Source organism: Meles meles, chromosome 6, assembly GCF_922984935.1.
Source record: "Meles meles chromosome 6, mMelMel3.1 paternal haplotype, whole genome shotgun sequence".
Classification (NCBI taxonomy): Eukaryota; Metazoa; Chordata; class Mammalia; order Carnivora; family Mustelidae; genus Meles; species Meles meles.
The window spans coordinates 143,256,217-143,281,960 of record NC_060071.1 but is presented as its reverse complement, the minus strand read 5'-3'; the positions used below and the strand labels follow the sequence as shown (position 1 = coordinate 143,281,960).

Sequence of the window (25,744 nt, the reverse complement as noted above, 5' to 3'; positions counted from 1 at the left end):
TAGGCAGAGAGGCAGGCAGAGAGAGAGGAGGAAGCAGGCTCCCCGCGGAGCAGAGAGCCCGATGCGGGGCTCGATCCCAGGACCCCGAGATCATGACCTGAGCTGAAGGCAGCGGCTTAATCCACTGAGCCACCCAGGCGCCCCGCCATCTTTTCCATTTTTAATGGCTGCATATTTTTCCATCAAGAGCACGTGGCCGAACCACTACTTTTTAGAGCCTTTCCAACCTTTCATTAGAGAAAATGAACATCCTTGTAGTACGTCTTCCCCTGAATCACTTCCCCATGCTAAATTTGCTAGGATATTACCGGTACAGAGGTTATAAGCTTTGTAAAGGCCTTATTACTAATGTTCTCCAGAAAGGTTTCATTGATACAGTCTCTGACAGAATGTAAGAGTGCCCCTCACTAAATCCCTACTATTATCATTATATTTAAACAAGGGAGATTATTAAATTATTAGGTGAAATACAGAGCCAAACTCTATTTTCCTTTCTTGAATTACTGGTCAGGCTGTGTATCTTTGAAGTGGTTACTGGACATCTTTATGTATTTTTGAGTTGTTTGCTCATATTATATGCCCATTGTTCTTGTTTTCTTACTGATTTGTAAGAGTTACTTGTTTAGAGGCTTTTCCTTTCTTTCTCTTTTCTTTTGGAGCTGAAACCAAGGCTTAATTTATCTGATTAAATTCTCTAAACAAGGTAGATGAAATGGAAGTTTTAGTATCTGTACAGTTTTATTAATGTCTTCTCTCCCTGCTCCTCTTTCATAATAGTAGGAAGAGCAGATCACTTCACAGCAAAATGTAACTGCACGGAATTAAAAAATGGACGTGGAAACTCCTGGAACCAGTCATTTATCACAAAATGAACAATGTCAATTTTTGAACATACAATCACTTTTCCTCATACTTAACTCAAAATGAGTAAACAGAATTTTATTCAAACTTTACAAATATCCTTTACGTTTATTTCGCCTGAGATTAAGCGTGAGAAAATCTGACCTGCAGGTTGACTTCACTGCCCAAACAGTTAGCATCTGAAAATAAAGCTGTGAATGGACATGCATTTACCGAACATAGTTAAAGCATCCCCATGAACTCCGATGGTGAATACTGACCCAAACCCAACTTCAATCTGGCCTACATGATCTTCAGAGCCTAGAAGTACCTATTACTTAATAATGATTAAAAAAAAAGTCTGCAAATGACAAATTATGAAGGTGTGTCTCGATGCTGAATTTTACTTCGTTTCTACAGCTGCTGCTTTAGATTACTACTAAAAAATCGACTCCCCAATCCTCAGTATTCAATATGTACTTGAAAACATGTAGCAGCATGGTACAATTCATTTTTATAAATATTAGTACCTGTAATAAAATATAAAAACAGAGTCTCCCTTTTCATATTAAGTCTCTGAATGCTTCATTCATCCTTTGGTTTCAAACCCATACAATGCATGCATATTACATTGCAGAGTTAGCATCGAGACAGAACACTGTGCATCTGGTGGGGAAGGAGGGTCGCTATGGGAATACCAAAGCACATTATAGAAAGAAACATTGAAGCAAAAATACTTTCTGAATATATACTGTACATTATGTAAACAAACATTCGTAATAAGAATCAACACAGGCCAAAATATTGTTTTCTGGGAAATCAGAATCGTCTTCCTCTTAAATCACACACACACTGAAGATGCTTTTCATTAGGAAAAATGGAGCCCGTTTCTATATTTGCTTATGTGCTTAAATATCTTGGAAACAAGTAATTATTACATTCATTTGCTAACGGTTTGTCCTCTTAGCTGGCTGGCTGTTGCAAACGAGGAACACAGAACTATTATTTCAGTACCTGTTTTCCATTTAATACTAGCTAAGTAATATATAGAATTAATTCATCTCTATCAGTCCGTATTAGTAATATAAATAGATTAAGTGTAGCAGTGAATTTCAAAATTTGTGCAGGGGAAACTGGTCGATAATTTGTTTCCAATAAGGCTAGTAGCAAAATAATTACTACAAAGTCAGTCCAAGCTAGTAGTAAACCCCTGATTTAGCAAGCTGAATCCAAGTTTGAAGTTAGGCCATTTTAATTCCTCTATATTACTGTGCAAATCTAGAACTTCTATGTAAGAGAGAGTGCTGGCCGCCTCAAAGTCCTGTAATAGCAGAATGAAATACTGATTAGGTTTTTGAAATGCAGAGATACTATATGAAGAAATCTGAGTGTCTTCACCACAGTGTCACAGCAATGGCCTTGGGATTCCCTTCATGAATCCGAAACAAGGACAGACAATTCAATCATCAGTAATGTTCTGAGTCAGAAGCCTAAATTTGAAGCAAGAAACGGACATAAAACCAAAGCTGCATTTTCTACTATGACCATATGCAAGTATTTCAAGCTTTATGTCAACATTGTGTACCAGCAGCAGCCCCCTCTAGAAGGAAAAAGCATAGTCACGACTATCCATCCCTCTTCAAAGCTTCGAGTCTTTGAAGGAGTGCGTTTCCAAATGCTTCCCGGTAGGCAGGACTGAGTGTATCCAGCAGCGAGTAGACCGTTTCATGATAAGGAGTGTGTAAGTGATCATCCACTTGGTCAAAAGCGTAACCTACCACCTATAAGATAAATGCAACAGTGAATCAAATAACTAGATTTAACTTGGTACAGAAAGCAAAAACCACTGGTTACCGGAGCCATTCCTTAATGACACGATTTCTCAATCAATTGTTAAACTATGCACATTTCTAAGCAATCGGAAACATATAGGAACATCACCAGCAAAATACCTTATCATTTTTTCCTCAAAATGTAAAAGGTTCAGTTTACCTACTCCTTACCAAAAAGGAATGTCAGAAGGAATGTAAAAGCCACAAAGAACCAGTATTTCATTTTCATAGATGGAAACACGCTTCTGTTTGATCCCATACCAACTGAGGATCAACTGTAACAAGGCACCAGAACGGATAATATATTATCAGTCCATATTTTTATCATTATTTGAACTCTTTCATAAAAAGTTCTAAAACCGGTTTATAGTTTCAATCCTGCTTTACAATTAGTTACATTAGTAATTTAACATTACTAACAAATCATTTATCTAACAAGGAAAGAAATGCTCAACTCTGAGAGAAAAGGGCACGCAGTTCTGTGTGTGTGTGTGTGTGTGTTTTCTTTATACACAGTGAAAACTTTTGTCCCCAACAAGATCTCTCCTGGTTCACCTGCACAGCATTAGGGCAAAATCAGTTTAATTTTTTGTTGATTTGACCAAAGCTAGTGCATTCCCTATATAAACTCTCATTTTTTTATGACATCCAACCAAGCCACCTATCCAAGAAAATGCAAGTTTGTTAGAAATGGTGTTGTTTTGTTTTGTTTTCTTATATAAGTATTCGTTCATTCACTTATTCATTCATTTATTTCACAGACAGAGATCACAAGTAGGCAGAGAGGCAGGCAGAGAGAGAGAGGGGGAAGCAGGGTCCCTGCTGAGCAGAGAGCCCAATGCGGGGCTCGATCCCAGGACCCCGAGATCATGACCTGAGCTGAAGGCAGAGGCTTATACTACTGAGCCACCCAGGCGCCCCTGTTGTTTTGTTTTAAATGACAAGCAGAGGTAGACGAATCAGGACCATGAGTCACACCTCTTCAGAACCACGCTGTGCCGCCACACTTCCTCCGTGCACTCCAATTCTATCTGCCCCTCTTTTCCCTGCTGGTCTGCAGTCTCCTACTGGACAGGGATCATGGTTTGATTTCCAATTCCTGACCCAGGATAGTTGTTCAATAAAAGTTAACCAAATAAGACTGCAAAAACAAATACTGGATACCTACATGCTAGGTTTTTAAGGGATCTAGATGTTTCTGCAAACTATTCATATAAGTTTTCCCCAAATCCTTTTCAGTTTTCTTTCTTTCCTTTTTTCCCCCCTAATCTTTAGGCTATAGATAAAGAAGCAGGGACTCAGAGTTTGAATGACTTACCCAAGATCACTCAAATTCCCATGTTAGGCTTCTGACTCTGATCGGAACCCTTCCTTCCCACAGTCATCTCAGAATTAACCAATGCAAGACTGAATTAAGATATGCAGGGTCATTTATCTCTACTTTTGATTTGCCTACTTCTATTTAAGATCTACTCCTACAGAATACATGCTTTTAGCACAAGTTTAGGGATTTCGGAAGGAGAGCACAAAGATTAGTTCATCCAGGTACTACTCCCAAAGCTAAGGACTAGATGTGGCAGTTATGAGGGCACTGGAAATACTGCAGGGGCTCGCCTCCGCCTTGCAAGTTACTTCAGTGGCGGTGACTGCCTGTCAATGAATACACAGGACACATGGTTCATGTAATTTTAAGCAAAATGAATCTAGTGAAATAAAAAGATGTCTGTGTATTGTTTAATACTGTATGACATTCTTATTTGCTTAGGCCTTGCCCCTTACCTTATGATACAGCACAACCTCGTGGGACTGCTCTTAGGTACAGAAAACAGAAACATCAGAGACCTTTGATCAAGATTGATAAGTATTAAAGTCAAAACTAAGTTTTGGGATTTCTAACATCTATTCCTTTGTTGAGAACAAAAATTTTCCTAACAGTGAGTCTTGTTGCCTTATTTAATATTTTTTAAAGATTTTATTTTCTTCTAACACTTTGTGTGTGTGAGAGAGAGCGAGCGAGGGAGTGAGTGAGCGAGCACCAAGCAGGCAGAGAGGCAGGCAGAGGCAGGCAGAGGCAGGCAGAGGCAGAGAGTGAAGCAGGCTCCCCGCTGAGCAAGGAGCCTGACGTGGGAGCTGATCCCAGGACCCTTGGGATCAGGACCTGAGCAGAAGGCAGCGGCTTAACCAACTGAGCCACCCAGGCGCCCCAAAGATTTTATTTTCAAGCAATCACTACACCCAAAGTGGGGCTCAAGCCTACAATGCTGAGATTAGGAGTCGAACGTTCCACTGACTGAGTCACCCAGGCACCTCAGTGAGTTTTGTTGTTTTAAATGATAAGTGGCTCTGGGGTAGGGCTTTCTACTATTCCCAAGTGAGATTCTGGTTCAAAGGGGGCAGAGAGGTGACTCTGCCTAGAAAAGCTCACATGTAGGAAAAGGCACTCTTGCAAACGTGCAGGCTGAGAATTCTGCTGTGACTTAGTTCTGACCAACAGTTAGAGAATAGTGCAGGCCAGGGTGCTGTTTTAGTAGGACACACGTTTTATCAGAGGTGGGAAAAGATCCTCTCAACACAATGATTGCAAAACTCACCCAGCACACAGAATACCTAATTTTAGGAGACGTATTTAGCTATAGACAAGAAATTCATTTGGGGGGGTGATGATCAAAACAAAATAACACTGCAAACCAAGTTTTTTCTTTTTCAAAAGATATAATTTCCCTATGTTGACCAAAAGATGTTAGAATTAGTAAGAATTGCTAGGGAAAAAAGTTCTCCTTATAAAAATCTTGGAGCTGGGGTGCCTGGATGGTGCAGCCGGATGAGTGTCTGCCTCTTGGCTTTGGCTCAGGTCGTGATCTCAGGGTTTTGAGAATGAGCCCTGCGTCGGGCTCTGAGCTCAGCCTCTGCACCCCCCACCCCTGCTCTTTCTCTCTAAAAATAAATAAATCAATCTTAAAAAAATTTTTGGAGCTGCTGAGTGTTGCGTTCTCAGTTAACTGCGTTCTCTGTCAACACGCTTCCTGTCCCCTGCCCCCTAAAGTGGTAAAGAGAGCAATAAAACAACTTTTTTTTCCTTCTAAAAAGAAAAGCAACTTACCCTTAGCCCTGCTTCAGTGAGCTCCAGGCAGTATCTGTTCCTCTCTCTTGTTTCCACGTTGATATAGGCCACATCATCGGCACAGCGCAGGTTTTTTGAGACAAACATGTTGTTGACAGCAAAGAGGACGTCATTCACAACTGCTTCGGCTTCTAGCTTCATGTCTTTCATATCAGTTTCTTCAAAACCATTAAGACCTGCATCTTCTTCAAACCCGGACATACTGCTCAGCTCCATGGGATTACAGTCTGTTTCCATTCTGCAAAGGAGTAGACAGATAGAAAACATGCTTATAGAGAGACATTCCGAATATTATTGATTAAAAGGAGCTATGCCTTAATAGAAAACATTAACTCGCTAGCAACTTTTACAAAAAATATCGTCTAAAACCATTTCAGTTGCTTTTCACCGATGTGTACACATTTTCAAAAAAAGATCTGTATTTTCCACTCCTCCCCCAAAGGTTAATTCCCACAGTGATACTAATTCAGAATGTTAGTTTTCAGCTATTATTAACAATGCCTCAGTAAAAATCTTAGTACATACTTCATTTTTAAAAAAAGATTTTACTGATCTGACAGAGAGCACAAGCAGGGGGAGCTGCAGGCAGAGGGAGAGGGAGGAGGAGACTCCCCGCTGAGCAGAGAGCCCGACATGGGACTCGATCCTAGGACCCTAGGATCATGACTGAACCGAAAGCAGATGCTTCACTGACGGAGCCACCCAGACATCCTCATACTTCTTTTTAATGTGTAACCATTTTTTCTAGGGTAAATATTTAAAATTGGAATTGCTGAGTCAAAGTGTATGCTCATTTTGACTTTCAACAGATACTGCTGATTCACCTTCAAAAAAAGACTGTACTGATTTATCCTCCATGAATAGAAATATGAGCGACTATACTTTTTCATTACCCTCTTTACAATCCTTGTTAATATTTGCCAATTTCAGAGGCAAAGAATGATGCCTCACTGTTTGAACACATATTTCTTTGATTAAACATCTTTCTGATATTTATAGGGTATTCTTAGTTCCAAGATCATAGAGCTGTAAAAAACAGAAGCAGAAGTGAACTCAGATCATTAAATCAGAATTCAAACCTTTACCTATGGTGCATGACTTCTCAGTAGCTCCTTTTATGACTTCTGGATTTGGGGTTTTGCTACGAAGGCCTTCCCCACTCTATGACTGATAACATTTTATTTATACTTATTTATTTAAAAAAAGATTTTTATTTATTTGACAGACAGAAATCACAAGTAGGCAGAGAGAGAGAGAGAGAGAGAGAGGAGGAAGCAGGTTCCCCACGGAGCAGAGAGCCCGACGTGGGGCTCGATCCCAGGACTCTGGCATCATGACCTGAGCCGAAGGCAGAGGCTTTAACCCACTAAGCTACCCAGGCACTCTGTGATTGATTACATTTTAAAAACCTCTTGTCTTCTGAGTTCTCATTCCCTGTATAGTTAGCTTTCTGATCCACCTGGAATTTAGTTTGTGTAGCTTTAATTTTGAAATGGATGGCCTAACACCATTTATTGAATGACTAACTCATGTTTTTACCACTTCTCTGAACTGATCCAAATATAATTTGAAAAACATTATTTCTCAGGCTAACTCAATCCAACATTCCTGCCAGGTTGCTATGGAGTTCTAGCTTCTCTTCTGTAACTGGGGCAGCAGTGAATATTGCTAAAATTCAAAATGTATGAATGAGAAAAGTTAATGAATGTCGAACTGCACTGGAATGGAGGCTTTTTCAGAAGAAAATATGGTTTCTTTTTAGCTGCAGGCTTTCGAAGTTAAGATTTCATTTCTTTGAACTGGATTAAGTAGTTGTCCTGAATGTAGTAGGACTCTTCAACTTGGTATGAGCATTTATATAATTTCTCTATCATCTTAAAAATTCCATCTCTTTTTCTACAGTTACAGATTTGTGGTCTATTTGTAAAGTTAAAAATCCTCTACATTAGTGATTTTTACCTTGGCCACTGACCCCACCTCAGAGAAAGTGAATGAAAATCTCTGGGAGATTTTGCTGCATATTTTTAGAGTTTAGAGAATTCTACCATGTAGACGCTGCTCTAAAATTATTCACAAAAATCTAAAGGAGTTAGAGTTCCTCTTGCTGTACATCATTTGCCATCATTAAAGGCAAACTATTTGCTGAAGGCAGTTCATGATCAACTATGTCAAGCCATTTCAGAAAACTGCATAGCAGGGGCGCCTGGGTGGCTCAGTGGGTTAAAGCCTCTGCCTCCGGCTCAGGTCATGATCCCAGGGTCCTGGGATCGAGTCCCACATCGGGCTCTCTGCTCCGTGGGGAACCTGCTTCCTCCTCTCTCTCTGCCTGCCTCTCTGCTTACTTGTGATCTCTGTCAAATAAATAAATAAAAATTAAAAAAAAAAACTGCATACCAAATGTACTAGTAATACATTCCTCCAATCCTATTCCAACTAAGGATATGTTTTAAGGCTCCCTTACCTTGTCTTCCATGGTACTAAACAGAATGAGTCACTCACTATTGGCAAGTTGATTACAAATTTATCAATTATGGCTGGAGCAATCTGTCAGATAACTGGAACCTAATACTGACTTATATATATGAAAGTGAAAACACCTGTTTTTCTGAAAATTTCTACCCTACCATAAAAATCATCATTATGTACCTTAATATTATACTTGATTTTATGTATGAGAAAAGAGCCCATTTTTATTTTTTTACAGAGTCAGTTTTGAAGATTTTGAAATGGAACCGTCCATTTATAAGTCTCTTAATAGCATGAAAAGTGAACATCTTTGTTTTCCTTCAGTGATCAAGTACCTCAATTTCGGATATCAGAAATAATAATCATTACATAAAAAGATGTTTATATGAGAAAGCTTGTTGACAAGCTTTTAAGGCAAGAGTCTAATTCACTGCAATTAGACCTTAATGATGGAGAAAGACAAGGAATCCAACATCAGAATGTAAGAAACCCTCACAGGTCAGGAAAGTAGGTCATCAAGCTGTTATGTAATAATTAGCACCAATGGGCAAAAAAGAGACAACTTTCCTAACTGCAAACTTTTAGATTTTTTCTAAAATGTCTTGGGGCAACTGGGTGGTACAATCAGTTGAGTGTCTGTCTCTTGATTCTGGATCAGGTCGTGAGATCCAGCCCTGTATCGGGCTCTGTGCAGGGCATGGAGGCTGTTTGGGATTCTCCTCTGCCTGTCCCCTGTGGCCGCCCATGCCCTGCTCGCTTGCTCTTTCTCAAAAAAAACAAAACAAAAAACAAAGTCTTTACATGATGCATAAAAAAAAAGACATTCAGAGATTCTGGTGATGATACATACACATGAAAATGACACATTCAGTATTAAAGCACTATGCAAATTATTAATATTTTACATTGGTATTACTTCAAGGTATTATCAATTATCTTTTATCCATTGTAACAGGCATTGTAACAGGCTCTTAATTTATCAATACCCTTTTGCTTTCCTAACAACACCCAGATTTTCTTAGGGGAGTCATAATGCCCCCTTCCCTAAGTAAAGTAACGGAATAACATGAGAGAAACTGACCCCGGTCCTGGCTAAAGGCTGTCATCCTCTATACATGAATTCTTCCCAGACACCCCAAGCCACAGCAGTTTGAGCACACAGCCCCAGTTGTTCCTGGAAGCCATCCCGAGATGGGGAAACTAGTCCAAGGATGATGCTGATGGTGGGGAAGAACAGAGCCAAGAGATTCACAGGGAAACGGAGCCAGACTCCTGACGGCTGCCTAACTTTCACATTTTTCAGTTACTGAATCCAACAAATCCCCATTCTTTTACTGGCAACTGAAAGCATCCTAATTGATTCAGAAGCCTACCCCAAATGAAAAGTAGTGACTGATCTAGCTCTTCAACAGCTTTTTAAAGAGATTTGAAAAATGGAGCTCTGATATTTTTATGCCTGTCCCGCTGAACGTGCTTAATCAAAGTGCTGCAGAATATGAGTATTAGTACACGTCTCCTAGTTCCTACTGCTGCTGTAACAAATGACCACAAACCCAGTGGCTTAACACAACACAAATTCATTTCCTTCTCATTCTGGCATAAAAAAATCGAGAATCCAGGCAGGAGCAGGATGCATTACTTCTGGAGCCTTCAGAAGAGAATCTGTTTCTTTGCCTTTGTTAGCTTCTAGAAGCCGACTGTAACTGTAATTCATTCCTTGGCTCATGGTCCCTTCCTCCACCTTCCAAGCACATCACCACACTCTCTGGTTCTGTGGAACACCTTTTTTTTTTTTTTTTCTGCCTCCTGACACGGACACCCCCTTTTACAAGGACCCTTGTGCTTGCATTGGGCCGACCTGGACAATCCAGGATACATCCGTCCAAGGTCCTAAAGTGACTGGCCTGTCCCCTGAGATCCTCTCCTGAGGAGAGAGAACACAGAGCCATGAAGGCCCCATCAAACACGAAGGCAGCCGGTGGGGACAGTGCCAGAGCTACGGCAGTAGACCACAGAGCAAAGGAGTGGCTGTATCAATGGGACAGTAAAGAAATCGTTTCCATATTTCCGATAATGCATCCCAGTAACTAAAAATACTGTGAGCGGGTACCTCATGATATATTTATTTACATACATAGTCTACAATTAAAATATTAAAAACACATCAATATGAATTTAAACAGAAGACAAAATATGAACTATAAGCTTATTTTCCTTTACTTCTCAACGCATTATCTTGTGTACCTGACCGTGGAGGCCTGGACCAGAGAGGCTGAGGAAATGGGCGCCCATCTCGGTGAAGGGACACTACGAGAATTACTCTTGACACATTAGAGTCTGGTTACCAGATGGCTCTCTCATCAGTATGAATCTGGTAAAAATCCTTGGTTTCCCTTTCTGCAGGAAAAACAATTTATCATTATGTGACAAATTCTAGACCAACAGAGCTTTGTGCAATGATGGAAACATTCTTTATCAGTGCTATCCAAGACAGTAGCTACCAGCTCCTGGTTAGAGTGACTGAGGAACTGAAATTCAAATTTCATTGAATTTCTCATTCATCTAAGTTTAAATGGCTCTTGTATCAGACAGCATGACTATACGTTTGTGGATACTTGTGGATACTATGGTAAGGAACTGAGTTTTTATTACAGTTGAAAAAAAAATCCAGTAGAAATAAAGATACTAAATTAGACTTATATAGGAGTAGCAAGATTTGGAAATACATGTTAGAAGAAAAATTTCTTTTGAAAGATTTCATTTACTTGAGATAGGGAGAAGGAGAGGAGAGGAGAGAGGTGGGGAGGTGCAGAGGGAGCAGCAGACTCCCCGCTGAGCAGGGAGCCTGATGTGGCTCTCGATTCCAGGACCCCAAGATCATGACCTAAGCCAAAGGCAGAAGCACAACCAACTGAGCCATCCAGGCACCCCTAGAAAAAACATTTTGAATCTTAGATACTCTATGGAGGGGAATTAACCATCTTGTTTTAAATGGTAAAAAGTAATGAATTACTTCTTATGTTTTGTGATCTTGTCAATTCAGACTCTAAGTTTATTATCATATATCATAATTATCAAATATATCCCACTGTGCACCTATATATCCAGCATTTCTCTAAGCATTAGAATACTAAATAAAGGTGTCTACTAGTGGGGCACCTGGGTGACTCAGTTCGTTGGATGTCTGACTCTTGATTTCGGCTCAGGTCATGATCTCGGGGTCCTGGGATTGAGCCCTGCATTGGGTTCTGCACTCAATGGGGAGTATGCTTGAGTTGCTCTCTCCCTTTCTCTCTGAAATAAATAAATCTTAAAAAAAAAAAAAAGGTGTCTACTGGTGTTATAGCTTAATTTGGGAAATAAGGCAAGCACAAGAAAAACGTAATAAATATTAACATTATGCACATGCATCATAATTATAACCTAAGAAATGTACTTAATTGTGAGTGGCAGATGATTAGAGAAAGCAATGGTATGTCTTGGTCCTACTACAAACTTACCACTGAACTTGTATGAACCTGGGCTGGCCATGTAACCTCACTGGACTCATGGTTTTCTCACCTATAAAATAAGGGGAATAGACAGTAAATTCTTTACTGTTCGCTAGAGCTCTGACGTTCTGTAATCTATGATGTAACTGTCAGTTGTGACTTTGACTCATGGAACAGGTCAGTCAAAACTGGTTTTGAATGAGCACAGGTGAAGTTATGGATAAAGCAGAAAGGACTCGAGAGTGGTGAAGAATTCTCCATAGGGAACAAAGCATTTTAAGGAAGAGTCTGCCTGGGGTGTGGCAGGAATTCTAAGGAGACTAGCCTAACTAGTCGAATGCAAGGACAAAGTTCGGAGAGGAATGATACAGATGGCCCAGTCTGAAGTGTGCTGCTAACCCAGACAGGAGAATTTGCTTTGGATAGAATAGCCTCTTTCAAGCTCTTTGTAAATGGTAACAGCAACAATCTTCGTATTTAAAGTGGGTTTCCTTTAGGCAGCATATAGTTTGGTCCTGCTTTTTAGCAGGTGCAATCTCCACCTTTTAATTGTAGTGTTTAGACCACTTATATTTACACTTGATCTTAGCCAAAAGGCCGAGAAGCGATAGACCACTTATATTTAACATGACTACTGTAATTATCGATGTGGTTACTATCTATTTTGTTGTTTTCTACTTGTGCCATCTGTATTCTCTTCCCTTTTCCTTATTTTTCTGCCTACTTTGGACTGACCACGTCTTAGGGTTTTATTTTACGCCCTTTGGTGGCTTATGAACTTCTTGTTGCATGTTTTTATTGGTTACCTTAGTTCATACTATGCATCTTTCATTTATCACAGTCTACCTTCAACCTTAAAGTGGTATTATACCTCTTATGTACATCGTAAGAACCTTACAAGAGGGTACTATATAGTCTTTGTGCTATTTTTGTCGTATTTTACTTCTGCATGTTAGAAACTTCATAATACATACAACTTTTGTTTTAAACAATCTTTCAGTCATTTAGGTAATAAGAAAGATGTATTTTGGGATGCCTGGTGGCTCAGTTGGTTAGGCAACTGCCTTCTATTCAGGTTATGATCCCAGGGTCCTGAGATCGAGTGCCACATTGGGTTCCTTCCTCAGCAGGGAGCCTGCCTCTCTCTCTGCCTGCTGCGCCCCCTACTTGTGTTTGCTCTCTCTGAAAAATAAAATCTTTAAAAAAGAAATATTTTTTAAAAAGTATTTTATATTTAACCACATAATTACTATTTCTGGTGCCTGTGTTCCTTTGTGATTACTGATATTTGCATCTATGATTGGTATCATATTCCTCTGCCTGCTGTATTTCCTTTAACATTTCCTACAGTACGGGTCTGCTGTTAATGAATTCTTTCAGCCTGTGAATATCTAAACAAGTCTTCCTTTCGCCTTCAGTTCTGAAAGATATTTTTACTGGATATAGAGTCCTGGGTTGACAGTTCCCCCCATCCTTTCAAGATTTTAAAGTTGTCTCTCTAATATTATTTTGCTTACTTTATTTCCCCTGAGAAATCTGATGTCATTGTTATCTTTGTTCCTCTGGATGTAGTTTTCCTGATTTCTTTTGCTTGGGGTTCATGGAGTCTCCTACATCTTTGGGTTTTTTATCGTTTTTAACAAATTTGGAAAATTTTTTGCCATCATTTCTTCGAATAATGATCTGTACCTCCTCTCTTTGGGGACTCAAATTTCATGAATATTAGTCTAAATGAAGTTGTCCTACTTTTTTTTTTTTTTAAGATTTTATTTATTTGACAGAGAGAGACACAGTGAGAGAGGGAACACAAGCAGGGGGAGTAGGAGAGGGAGAAGCAGGCTTTCCAAGGGGCAGGGAGCCCAATGCGGGGCTTGATCCCAGGACTGTGGGATCATGACCTGAGCCCAAGGCAGATGCTTAAATGACTGAGCCACCCAGGCGCCCCATCCTACTTTTCATCACATGTTTTTAGTCTCTCTTCTCTTTGTGTTTCACTTCGAATAGCTTCTAGTACTAAGTCTTCAAATTTACGAATCTTATCTCCTACAGTATCATCTCTTCTTTTTAAAAAACATATTTTCCACATCTCTACTTAATTTGCTCAGTCTCTTCTCAAGATTTTTAAACACGGGGAATGACGTTTTAATGTCCTTGTCTACTAATTTCATGGCTACTTCTGGGTGATTTTCAATTTACAGACTTTTGTTACTGTGGAATGTATACTGCTGCTTTGTATGCCTGGTGACTTTTGGCTGGATGCCAGACAATGTGTGTTTTTCTTTTTTTTAAACCATGTACAGTCCTGGCTATTTTAATATTCCTCTAAGTATCACTGCGCATTCTTCTGGGATATAGCTATCCGGAAACAGCTTGATCTTTTTGGGTCTTACTTTTAGACTTTTTAAGGCAGTTATCAAAGCTACATTTAGTTTCTGGTAAATTTTGACCCACTATGGAGTCAAAGACCATTCTGATTATTCTGATGTCCTATGGAGTATCAGGGTTTTCTATTTTTGGTGTCAGGAACAGGAACATTCCTGTTTGAGCTCTGAAAATTCCTCTTAATTTTTTTGGGTAGTTTCCTCACACCTATGTGTTGATCAGTATTCAGCTGCAGGCTGTAGGAGGATCTTCTGTGTACTTCCATAGCTCTTGCTTTCTGTGAAGCTCTCTAATTTCTAGTGCTCTGTCTTAGCTGACTTGGGCTTCCTGAACTCCTAGCTCCATATATTCAACTCAGGGGGGTTACTGTGCTCTACCTGGGTTTCTTCTCCCAGTGCCATGCCTGCAAATTCTCTCCAGGCAGTAAGCTCGGGCAATGGGCTTACCTCATTTGTATCTTGTCTCTCAGAGATCAGGGTCCTTCAGTCCGATGCTCAAAGTCTTAAAGGCTTTTTCTCCCCATGTATTTTTGCCCAATTTCTTACTGTTTTATGTGGAAGGGTAAATCTGGGCCCTGTCCCTCAGTTTTGGCCAGGAGTGCACATCCCAGTAACCAGTTTTGAGCTAACTTTGCAATCTTATTTCATCAGTTTTTCTTTCAGTGATTTTTGGGCTCTCCCATATTACTTTTAAACTCACGATCCTGAGATCAAGAGTTGCATACTCCACTGACCAAGGCAGCCAAGGTACTCCTCTCCCCTATTACTCTGGATCAGCTTTACCACCTTACCAGTTCCTTCATTAATGGGCTAAACATGTTTTCAAAAATTCTGAGTATAGTTGACACACAATATTAAATGTAAAATATTAATTGTAAGTGTGCAACTTAGTGATTTGACAAGTTCATACATTATGCCGTGTTCACCCCAAGTGTAGCTACCATCTGTCCTCTTATGTTGCTATTACAATATCACTAACTATATTCCTTAGATGTCCTTTATTCTCACGACTTATTCATTCCACAGAGTTAAATACATTTTTGACATATGCTTACTATGTTTGTATAAGACTCATGTTTCTAACTTAAAAAAAAAATTGTCCTTTGACATTACAGGTGACCCTTGAACAAAACGGGTTTGAATAGCATAGTTCCACTTACATGCAATTTTTTTCAATACAGTATTGTACTATAAATGTATTTTCTCATAATTTTTTTTAAAAAGATTTTTTTTATTTTAGAAAGAGTTCACACGGGGCTGGGAGGAGAGGCAAAAGGAGAGTCTTAGGTAGACTCTGTCCTGAGGAGAGGCCTACATAGGGTCCAATCTCATCACCCCGAGATCATGACGTGAGCCAAAACCAAGAGTCGAAGGCTTAACCGACTGTGCCACCCTGGCACCCTCTTCCCTTTCAGTTTTCTTAATAACATCTTCTTTTGTTAAGAATATAGCGTACAATGCACGTAACATACAAAATATGTGTTAGCTGGCTATTCACATAAATGGTAAAGCTTCCGATCAACAACAGGCTATTAGTTAAAAGGGTCTGGGGAGTCAAAAGTTATACCTGAAAAAAAAAGTTAAAACTTGGTTTTTCAACTGCATGGGAGTTGGTGCCTGCGTTGTTCAAAGTTCAGCTGTATTTTCGGACTTTTAGTCTTTAAAATTCAGCTCAGATACATTTATTTCAGGATTTTGTATCTGATCTCAAGAAAGAGTTAATCACTATATCCTTCTTCCTTTGCATTAGTACTGCTGTAGCTTTTCCTACTTCATTGCAAATCAGGGCCTGCGATACATTACCAGCACAGGGTCACGCATAAGGCAGGTCTTCACTGAATACATATATTTTTAAGTTTATTTATTTATAATCTATACCCAACGTGGGGCTTGAACTCACCACCCTGAGATTAAAAGTCACATGCTCTACCAACTGAGCCAGCCAGGTGCGCCTTCACTGAATATTTTCTGAATGAATGAACCGAAGAAAAAAACTTGAACTCTCTGCTTCTCAATCTGCGAGACTTGGCCTTGTAACAAGGGGCATACAAAATCTAGGATAAACACTGCAGACATTCCCCCCCAAATACACATCACTGTTACAGTTACAATAGTCTGAAATATGATGCAAAACTGCCAGAACTTTAAAGTAAATGAAGGTGTTAAGCCATGCCCTCTTCAGGTTATGCCTCTACACCCCTAGATTTCCCTTGCCTCTGATAAAAATATTTGAGTGAAAAGTAAAACAAGTATGCTCTTCCCTAAGAAATTAACTCAAAAAGCTTAAAATTCCAGGCATTGGGTCTGGGGGTATGACGTTAATGAGCAGAGGTAGAAGCTAGTAGAAGGGTAGCGGGTTAATACTGAGTCAGACCTCTCTAAGTCTTTATCCTTCTTCCCACTTCAGTTAGTATGATTTTTTTGTAAAAAGTTAAGGTAATTATTAATAGCTCTTACTCCAACTCTTGGTATGATTTAGGGGCTGTGGTCAGTGTTTTTGGAGGATTCATGAAACTGGTTATCAAGATATTGATTACTAAGTCTTTTATTCCCTATATCTTAATTTTTCAATTAGCAATAATCGCGCCTCGGATAAACCTCATTGGCTACGATACTGCCACTGCGCAAAGCTTATATCTTAATTTTTTATATTCTAATTCTTCTATGGCAAAAAGAAAATGTACTATGTTTGCAATTAGACAAGAGTCTTTTGAAAATGTGATATACTGGGGGCGCTTGGGTGGCTCAGTGGGTTAAAGCCTCTGCCTTTGGTCTCAGTCATGATCCCAGGGTCCGCATCTGGCTCTCTGCTCAGCAGGAAGCCTGCTTCCCTTCCTCTCTCTGCCTGCCTCTCTGCCTACTTGTGATCTCTGTCTGTCAAATAAATAAATAAAATCTTAAAAAAAAAAAAAAAGAAAATGTGATATACTGGAAAGTTACAAGGTATCGAAGCAGAACATTCTTCTTAAAGAAGCCAAGCTACTGAGATAGTTAAAGTAGCTTAAGTTTCAAGTGGAATGAGAGGTCTGAATTTATTTGCTTCTCAAACAAGAGTTTTGAAAGTAAAGATGAATCAAGTTGATTAATTATAATTAGCAACATTTAGAAACTGGCCAAAGCTAAAGCTAGTTTAATCTTTATTTTCTGTTAACATAAAATTTAATGTTTTCAGGAGCTCTTTTGAAATTATGTAATTATGAAATTATGAAATTTTGTATTTTGAAACTAAGTAATTTTATTTATTTTTAAAAAAATTTAAAAAAGACTTTATTTGAGAGAGAGAACGAGAGAGAATGAGCTGGGGGTATGGGGCGAGGAAGAGAGAGAGGGAGAAGCAGGCTCCCCAACGAGTAGGGAGCCTGATATGGGGCTCCACCCCAGGACCCTGAGATCACGATCTAAGCCGAAGACAGATGCTTAACTGACTGAGCCACCTAGGCTACATCAAAATTTTAAAACTTAAAATCAGAATGATCATATATTACAAATACACAGTATTTGTAATTCGAATAAAAATGGTGTATTTTTTTTCCACTTATACACTTATACATAAAATTACTCTGCACCCGACTTCCAACAATGACAAAGACACATGTACATGACCGAGTAATAACAAATCAATTACGGAGGGAGCTAACGTGAAGAAGCATACAGACAGTGTTCATCTACCAAGGCTTGTAAAGTGCAGATAAGCAGCAATACTGCACCTCTGTCAACAACCCTTCCCTCAAAACCAGAAGCTGTAAATGAGATTCTAAGAAAAAAACGGAATGCTTTAAAAAACCCTCCAGGTTTTAAGTTTTTTGCTTCCGTGTAATCCTCTAGGTTACACAGAGGATTGGGTGCGATATTTAATATAAGTACATTATACGTAAAGTAAGACAAATCAGTCCGTATCTAAAGAGATAGAAGATAGGAAGCCTCTCTGCTTTCCATTTTGACTCTGAACTGGCTCCCTGCCGGGCTCTGAGGAAGATGTCCTTGCCAGCGCCAGTAACAAAACTGGAGCATCTTCTGGGTGCCATTAGCTATTCTGGTAGACTGCATCACCTTGGAACGCTTCCAGAACGCTGCTGTACCATCATACATCAATTATTTAGGAACCAGCTCTTTTTTTCTTTTCTTTTTTTAAAGATTTAATTTATTTATTTACTTGGGGGGCGGGGAGAACACGAGCAGGGGAAAGAGGCAGAGGGAGAGGGAGAAGCAGACTCCTCACCCATCAGTGAGCCCCACGTAGGACTCCATCCCAGAACTGCAGATCAACACCTGGGCGAAAGGCAGATGCTTAACAGAGTGAGCCACCCAGGCACCTCAGGAACCAGCTCTTACTTCACCTGTGGGTATGATTTTTGTGCTATGTTAGTGTTTTGGAGGACGGATGAACTAATTACCAAGGTATTTATCATGGAGTTCTTCATTCTCTACGTGATTTAATAGACTTTGTTGTGTTTCATCACAAATTTACTGCATCAAAGAGCTGAAGGGGCGCCTGGGTGGCTCAGTGGATTAAGCCGCTGCCTTCCGCTCAGGTCATGATCTCAGGGTCCTGGGATCGAGTCCCGCATCGGGCTCTCTGCTGAGCAGGGAGCCTGCTTCCTCCTCTCTCTCTCACTCTCTGCCTGCCTCTCTGCCTACTTGTGATCTCTTTCTGTCAAATAAATAAATAAAATCTTTAAAAAAAAAAAAAAAGAGCTGAAAAAATACTGTAGATTTGCTCTCGAAGACAACGCTTATATATATGCATGACAAAGGAATAGAAGCAGGGGCACCTGGGTGACTCAGTCTGTTAAGAATCTGCCTTTGGGGCGCCTGGGTGGCTCAGTGGATTAAGCCTCTGCCTTCGGCTCAGGTCATGATCTCAGGGTCCTGGGATCGAGTCCCGCATCGGGCTCTCTGCTCCGTGGGGAGCCTGCTTCTCCCTCTCTGCCTGCCTCTCTGCCTACTTGTGAACTCTCTCTCTGTCCAGTAAATAAATAAATAAATCTTTAAAAAAAAAAAAAAAAAAAAAGAATCTGCCTTTGGCTTAGGTCACAATCTCGGGGTCCTGAGATGGAGCCCTGCCTCAGTCTCCCTGCTTGGTGGGGAGTCTGCTTCTCCTTCTCCCTCTGCACCCCTCTCCCCACACTTGTGCTCTTTCTCTCTCTCTCAAATACATAAAATCTTAAAAAACAGAATGGAGGCAAAATAAAATGATTTCAAGAGCAGTATACAGATTTCCAATTTTCACTAAGAGAATCTGACTTTACAGGGGACATCCCAACAGTCAGCAAAGGCTAGAATGCAGTATCTTTGTCAGGATGACTTTTTATTTGTATCCTATATCCCAGTCTGGAAAATCCTCTCAGTAAGAACAGGAAGTGGCCAGCCCATAGGTGCGGTGGTTAAAGGGTTTCCAACACCACCAAGAATCTCAGCTCTGCAACCTACTCTGGGCCTTGGGGCAAGATACTTGAGTCTCTTTGGTCACACATTCCTCCTTTCAAAAATGAAGCCAACCACAGAATCACCTAATGGGATACCACAAGTACATATGGAAAGTGCTTAGCATGGTGCTAAGCTCAAGAAATATCTGTTTATTGTTATATATTAAAAAGATCGTTAAAGAAGAGCTGACTCTAAAACTCAAGCCATTTAACTCTGAGTTTGGTGCTTTTTACATCACGTAAAGTCCTATGGCTGCTGCCCTCTTGTACTGCTTCCAGAACCATGCAATGTGGGAGCCCTAACATCTTATTCCTGTTACCTCAAGTGCAAGTATCTATCAAAAGGCCAACAGCATGTCATCCACGTTTGTTTCACACGTTAACATGGGTTTCTCTGAAGGATGTAAATAGCTCTGGTCTGTAGCCTCTAACCTATCACTTCAAGCCTTTTACAGAATTCTTAAAAAGCTGGCAGCTGAGTGTTTGGTTGACAATGTTTCTTCACCTTCCTCACTTAACACTAGGTGTTAACATTTTGTGACGGTACTCTGCTAAAACACAAAAATAGCACTATGATTTAGGATGAGTTCATACCCTATTTGAGCTAAAAGTATAATAATGCTAGGTTCTAAGCCTTAACAATTATGCTGACTTTCTCCTAGAGAGCATAAAACTTACAAGGCAACACCGTAACACTCAAAGGGAGCATGTTTATTACAAAATCTTCCGATTTTTATTTTCCTTTCCTGATATTTGAAATTTCAGGCATCCCATGGACAGCCTGAATGCAATCTTCTATTCCAAAGGAAATCACTTAACATTTGGATTTGAAAGAAAGAAGTCATTGTATCCGTTTGTCAAAAGTCTGGTTCAAACCTCACAAGGCCTATTCTAATGCCCTGCCAAATGAGACTCCACCTTTTCATCACTTTGTTTATACTCCTTTTCTGGCAAATGTAATTATTATTCATAAACATGTCTTACTTATCATCTTTAAAATACATCTAGAATCTAAACCTTGACCCCGACTACTCTAGTCTAAAGTACTGCCTTCACCTGCCTGGATTCCGGCAATAATTTCTAACTGTTCTGACCTTTTCTCCTTATGTCCTCCCACCTCCACACCGCAGTCAGCATGATCCCATGGAAGCTTAGGCCAGACTGTGTCCCCTCTTCCTTGAACCCATTCACCTACCCAGAGTAAAAGGCCAAAGTCCTTATAAGGCCCTTTAGGACCTGCCTCCACCCAAGTCCCCACAGCTCCTCCTCCTCTTTATTTCATGCCCCCCCCCCCCAACTCACAAAGCAAGCCCTTGCCATAGGGCCTTGCCCTTGCTTTCCCCTGCCATGGAAAACAACACCCCTTGCTCCCCAGTGTTCTCCAAGACTCTGCTAAAATATCACCTTATTAAATAAGAGAGGCCTTCTCTTAACCCCTCTGTATACAATCGGCCAATCTCGTCCCTCTCCATTATCTTTATATCGCTTTTCCTTTTTTCCTATAGCACTTACCAGCGCAGGGTCTACGATATATTTAATTATTGTTTGTTTCTCTTCCCTTCAATAAAATATAAGCTCCACGAGGCCAGGAACCTAATCTGTTCATTGCTCTATCCCCAGCACCGAGCACAGTCTCTGGCACCGTAGCAGGCAACAAGTAAGTATTTACTGAATAAAATAATGGCCCTTTCACCATAGACCATAAACTCCGGGAATTCTTTCCTACCTTTTCCACATCACCAACTGTGGAGACCTTCATTTAATGGGCCCTTAACACACATTTCTGAATGAACCAAGAGTAAGGGAACTGAAGTGACCGAGAATGCTTAGGACACACGAAGAACGAGGGTACCAACAATCAAAGCAACTACACACACCAGAGAGCACGCTGGTTCTCAAAGGAGAAGGTGGCCGTGGAAAGGGGAACCGGAGCTTTCGCCATCTGTCAACATTTCCGGGCTGTCTTGGTGGAAGTTACCCTCGGAGCGATAAAACCTCCTGAAACCCGTCGTCTTAACTCCCCATCGCTAATTAAACCTTCTGCACCCGTGCACTGCTTAGGTCCGCCCCCTACTCCAGCTCGGCTCGTCTGGATTCCAACCCCGGGCGTCTGACCTCCAGGACACCAAACACAAGCGCGCAGGCCTTTCGGGGCTGGCCAAGTTAGAGGGCGACTCGGCCTCTGCAGGAGCTGCCCCCTAAAAGGCAGGAATACGGTGGCGCAGATTCCCGGAGCAGCACAAGTACTTCGCTCAGGTTTCCGCGGGGTCCGGAGGCTCCGGCATTGAGCAGGGAAAGCGGTCCTGCCCACAGATGCCTCCACAACTCAAGTTTCCCGGGGCCCGGTGCAGCTCACCCCGCACGAAGACAGCGCTCTGCCAACTGCAAGCCGCTAGGCAAACAGGACGAAGATGAAGCTTTGGAAACCATACCTGAAAGAGGCGGGGGACGAGTAACTTGCTGACAATGGGCACCGGTCAATACCCGGGGCGGGGGAGACTAGGGGGAGCGGGCGCGCGGCAGCGGGAAGGACCGAGAGACGCTGCAGCCCCTCGCCCGGCGCCCGTGGCGCTCTGAGCGCCAGTTTCCGGGGTCGGGGTCCCAGGTAACCGGACGGCCCAGGCCAGGCGCGCCCCCAGACCCCTGTCCACCCGGGCACCGGGCCCCTTCCGCCGTCGCCCCCCCACGATCCCGCCCGCTGCGCCGCGTCCCGCTCGCGGGACTCCCGGGCCTCGCCCGAGCCTCTCTCGGCGGCCGCCCACCCGCCGCCTCCCCTGCGACCGCTCACCTCCGAGCGCCCGGCGTCCTCCTCTTCCTCGGTCGCGAAGCGTCTGGAGCCGACTCCCCGCACCGTCCCGCCTCCAGCCCTCGCGCCGCCCCGCCCCCTCGGAGCCGGAACCGCTCCCTCCAGGGCCCTTCTCCCCGCCTCCTCAGCTCTAGTGTGGCGTCACTTCCGCCAGCGCCGGCCGCGCGCAGCGAGTGTGGGTGTCGCGAACGCGGCGGGAGCGTCCCAGAACCGGGAGCGCGCCCCGCGGATGACAACAAATTCGTCGCGCGGCGGCTGTGGAGGAGTGCGCCTCAGTACCTGCCTCGGGCCCTGCCGCCTCCCGCCGTGTTTTCTTGCATCCTCATCCGGTGGCTGCGAGGATCCTCGCGGAGGCCCCGCACTCCCGCCCCGTGCCGGGTCCCCGCCAGGCCTAGCGCGAGCCGCGCGGCGCGGATGATGGGGTCGCCCTGAGGGACGCCCGGCGCCGAGCGGGCATGGAGGGGCTGTCCCGGGCTTAGGCCCCGCCGCGGACCCGGGACGCCGGCCGGGACCCGAGGCGCCGCGGCCGCGGCCTGGAGCGGAAGCCTGGTCCCTAGCGCCGGAGTCGCCGCCTGCAGCCCCCGCGGGCCGCGTTGTCAGCCCTCATCATGCCTTGGCCGTTTTCCGAGTCCATCAAGAAGAGGGCCTGTCGGTACCTCCTGCAGAGGTACCTGGGCCACTTCCTGCAGGAGAAGCTGAGCCTGGAGCAGCTCAGCCTGGACCTGTACCAGGGCACCGGGTCCCTCGCCCAAGTCCCCTTGGACAAATGGGTAAGAGCCGGCGGCGGCCAGCCGGGAGGGTCTCGCTCCCCTCCTTAGGGCGATTTGAGCGAGTGTCCCCCGAGCTTGTTGACGTTCAACCCCTCCCTGGGAATCGTTCGGATCCAAGTGTGGCGGGGCTCACAGAAACGTGTTCAAGTGTTTAGTCTGTTTCTAGCAAGTCTGCGTCCCCAAATCACGTGCGTCAGAAACTTAAGAGGTGATGGAGTCGACATTGAAGGAAGCAGCTGCGTTAGTGGTTTGGGGGCTTTGGGAAGCTGGCCTCGAGGGGTCCCTGGAAGGTGGTGACCAGGGCTGACCCTTGGGTAGCAGGGGTCGCGGGTTTCCGTGGCCAACAAATCCTATTTCGTGGGATGGCACTCTGGAAAGACTGAGGATGAGGAAGGCCTTTGGGGATGTCCGAATTCCTAGTTATTCCTTTATTTATTTGGGGTTGGCTGCTTGAACATCGCGGTCCCCCTACAGCGTCTCCCATCTGGAAGGAAGTTAGGCGAAGGCCTCCGACCGTCGGGCTTACCTGCGTTCGCCTGACGGTACGTTTACGGGGCCAGCCTGCGAGTGGTTGTGCGGCCCTAGTAGTGCTGGTTAGTTGTGCTGGTTAATTGGCTTCACGTGACAGATCGTAAAAGCAGCTGTTGCAAAAGCGCTGAGGCTGCAATTTTCAGACCTTTAAAAACCTGTTTGGTACCCGTCAGCCAGAGGCTGTGAGTTGACCCTGTGGGTCTTACAGGTGTCTTGCGCGTGTTGTTTAACTCGCCCCATACGGTTGTATATTTGTATATATTTGTATATTTGTATTAGTATATTCAGTGCGTAGCCCTTTCACTCAAACTGTATTCAGCCTTGAGTTGAGCAAGAATGGAGCCGCGTCTCTCCTTCCCCCAACGCTTTATTTGTTGGCTGGAGTTTGCGGCTGGCCCTTTGAATTGGTTGTGTCATTGTAGAGTTTCACTCTTCCAAAAGCATTCCTACACAGGTTACATTTAGGAAATTATAAACAAAGGTGACTTGCTGGTGATAGTTGAAAACAAAAGGATCTTCCCCTCCATTTAAGCTGTTTAAAAAGTTTAAATATTTTTTATGTTTTTTTTTAAAGATTTTAATGATTAGAGAGAGAGCAAGAACGCAGGAGCAGGGTGGAGAGGGAGAAGCAGGCTCCCTGCTCAGCAGGAAGCTGGATGTGGGGCTCAGTTCCTGGATCTTGAGATCATGACTTGAGCTGAAGGCAGATTCAGTATTTTTTACTTTTATATAAAAGTGTTTGTTAACAGAGTAATGCCTTTCTTAGCCTCAGAAACCCGAAAAACTCAAATTATGCTAACATCTTCTGACCCTTCGATGAATTTGTACTAATATGAATAAACATGTATTTTTTTTTCAGTAAGTAGATGAATTAATTAGGGAGACTACAGATGATAGTGGAAAGAGCACTGGTGTGCGTAGGCATAGTCCCAGGCCAGGCTCCAGCATGCTAGCCCAGGCTGCCGGTTGGCTTAGTGACAGTAGCTGTAGTAATTCACCGGAGTTTAATCAACATTAGGGGCGTACGCATTCCATGCCACACACTGTCAGGGTAGTATATTGCTGTAATTTGTAGCTGAAGATAGGGATTCTGATGGATGTTTTTATTTTTTTAATTTTTATTTATTTCTTCTAAAAGATTTTATTTATTTGACAAAGATCACAGGTAGGCAGAGGCGGGCAGAGAGAGAGGAAGGGAAGCTGAGCAGAGAGCCCAGCCTGGGGTTCCATCCCAGAATCCTGGGATCATGACCTGAGCCACCCAGGTGCCCCCTGATAGATATTTTTAAGTTCAGTGACCCATGAATCTACATACTTCTAGTATAGGTATGAATAAGCTATCTTAGAGGAGGATTAGACATTTACTGTCTTTGATGGGTTGAGTGACTTTAGGCATTATTTTTTAATGACTTGTCAAATTAACCCAATAAAGTGGGTATTATTTCTATTTTATTTATTTATTTATTTTTAAGATTTTATTTATTATTTGGCAGAGAGTGACACAGCGAGAGAGGGAACACAAGCAGGGAGAGTGGGAGAGGGGAAGCAGGCTTCCCTCCGAGGGGGCAGCCGAAGGCAGACGTTTAATGACTGAGTTATTTAGGCGCCCCTCTATTTTATTTTATTTTTTTTTAAAATATTTTATTTATTCATTTGAGAGTGAGCGAGAGAGCGAGCATGAAAGGGGAGAAGGTCAGAGGGAGAAGCAGACCTCCCCATGGAGCTGGGAACCTGATGTGGGACTTGATCCTGGAACTCCGGGATTATGACCTGAGCCGAAGGCAGTCACTTAACCAACCGAGCCACCCAGGCACCCTATTATTTCTATTTTAAAGTTGGAATTAAATGTGCCCAAAGTCAGACAACAAATGGTGCTGTGAGAATTCAAATCTGTCATTTTTAAGCCCCTTATTCTCTTTTTTAATTCTTTAAAGATTTTCTTTATTTATTTGACAGAGATCATAGTAGGCAGAGAGGCAGGCAGAGAGAGAGGGAAGCTGCCTGCTCGCTGAGCAGAGCCTAGTGCGGGGCTTGATCCCAGGACCCCGAGATCATGACCTGAGCTGAAGGTAGAGTCTTA

General features: G+C 42.6%; 2 protein-coding genes, 1 non-coding gene and 1 pseudogene across 15 annotated transcripts in view; 1 reads left to right on the top strand and 3 right to left on the bottom strand.

Annotated features, from left to right (window-relative positions):
* Positions 1-1,255: 1,255 nt before the first annotated feature.
* Positions 1,256-22,427, bottom strand: LOC123944382 (GSK3B interacting protein). 11 transcript variants are annotated; one of them, XM_046009459.1, is made up of 6 exons: positions 22,346-22,397; positions 21,914-21,989; positions 11,760-11,820; positions 10,504-10,656; positions 5,773-6,031; positions 1,256-2,621 (listed from the first exon to the last, which is right to left on the bottom strand). In XM_046009459.1, exons 5-6 carry the CDS (start codon positions 6,028-6,030, stop codon positions 2,466-2,468), a joined length of 414 nt encoding a protein of 137 aa, XP_045865415.1. In that variant the 5' UTR covers position 6,031; positions 10,504-10,656; positions 11,760-11,820; positions 21,914-21,989; positions 22,346-22,397; the 3' UTR covers positions 1,256-2,465. The 11 variants fall into 11 exon arrangements, with proteins under 11 accessions (XP_045865415.1, XP_045865416.1, XP_045865419.1 ...); XM_046009460.1 differs by lacking the exon at positions 21,914-21,989 and having other exon boundaries at positions 22,346-22,427; XM_046009463.1 differs by lacking the exon at positions 10,504-10,656 and having other exon boundaries at positions 22,346-22,400.
* Positions 16,007-16,079, bottom strand: TRNAK-UUU. The gene has a single exon. It is a non-coding gene; the product is annotated as a tRNA-Lys (tRNA).
* On the bottom strand, positions 16,588-16,763 carry LOC123945259 (annotated as a pseudogene).
* An 87-nt stretch (positions 22,428-22,514) lies between the features above and the next one.
* The window catches only part of ATG2B (autophagy related 2B), a 76,839-nt gene continuing 73,609 nt past the window's right edge, over positions 22,515-25,744 (top strand). For all 3 annotated transcript variants that reach the window (XM_046007781.1, XM_046007780.1, XM_046007779.1), the window contains exon 1: positions 22,515-23,133. In XM_046007781.1, the coding sequence (XP_045863737.1) occupies positions 22,972-23,133 (162 nt within the window). In that variant the 5' untranslated portion in view covers positions 22,515-22,971. The remainder of the gene's footprint in view (positions 23,134-25,744) is intronic.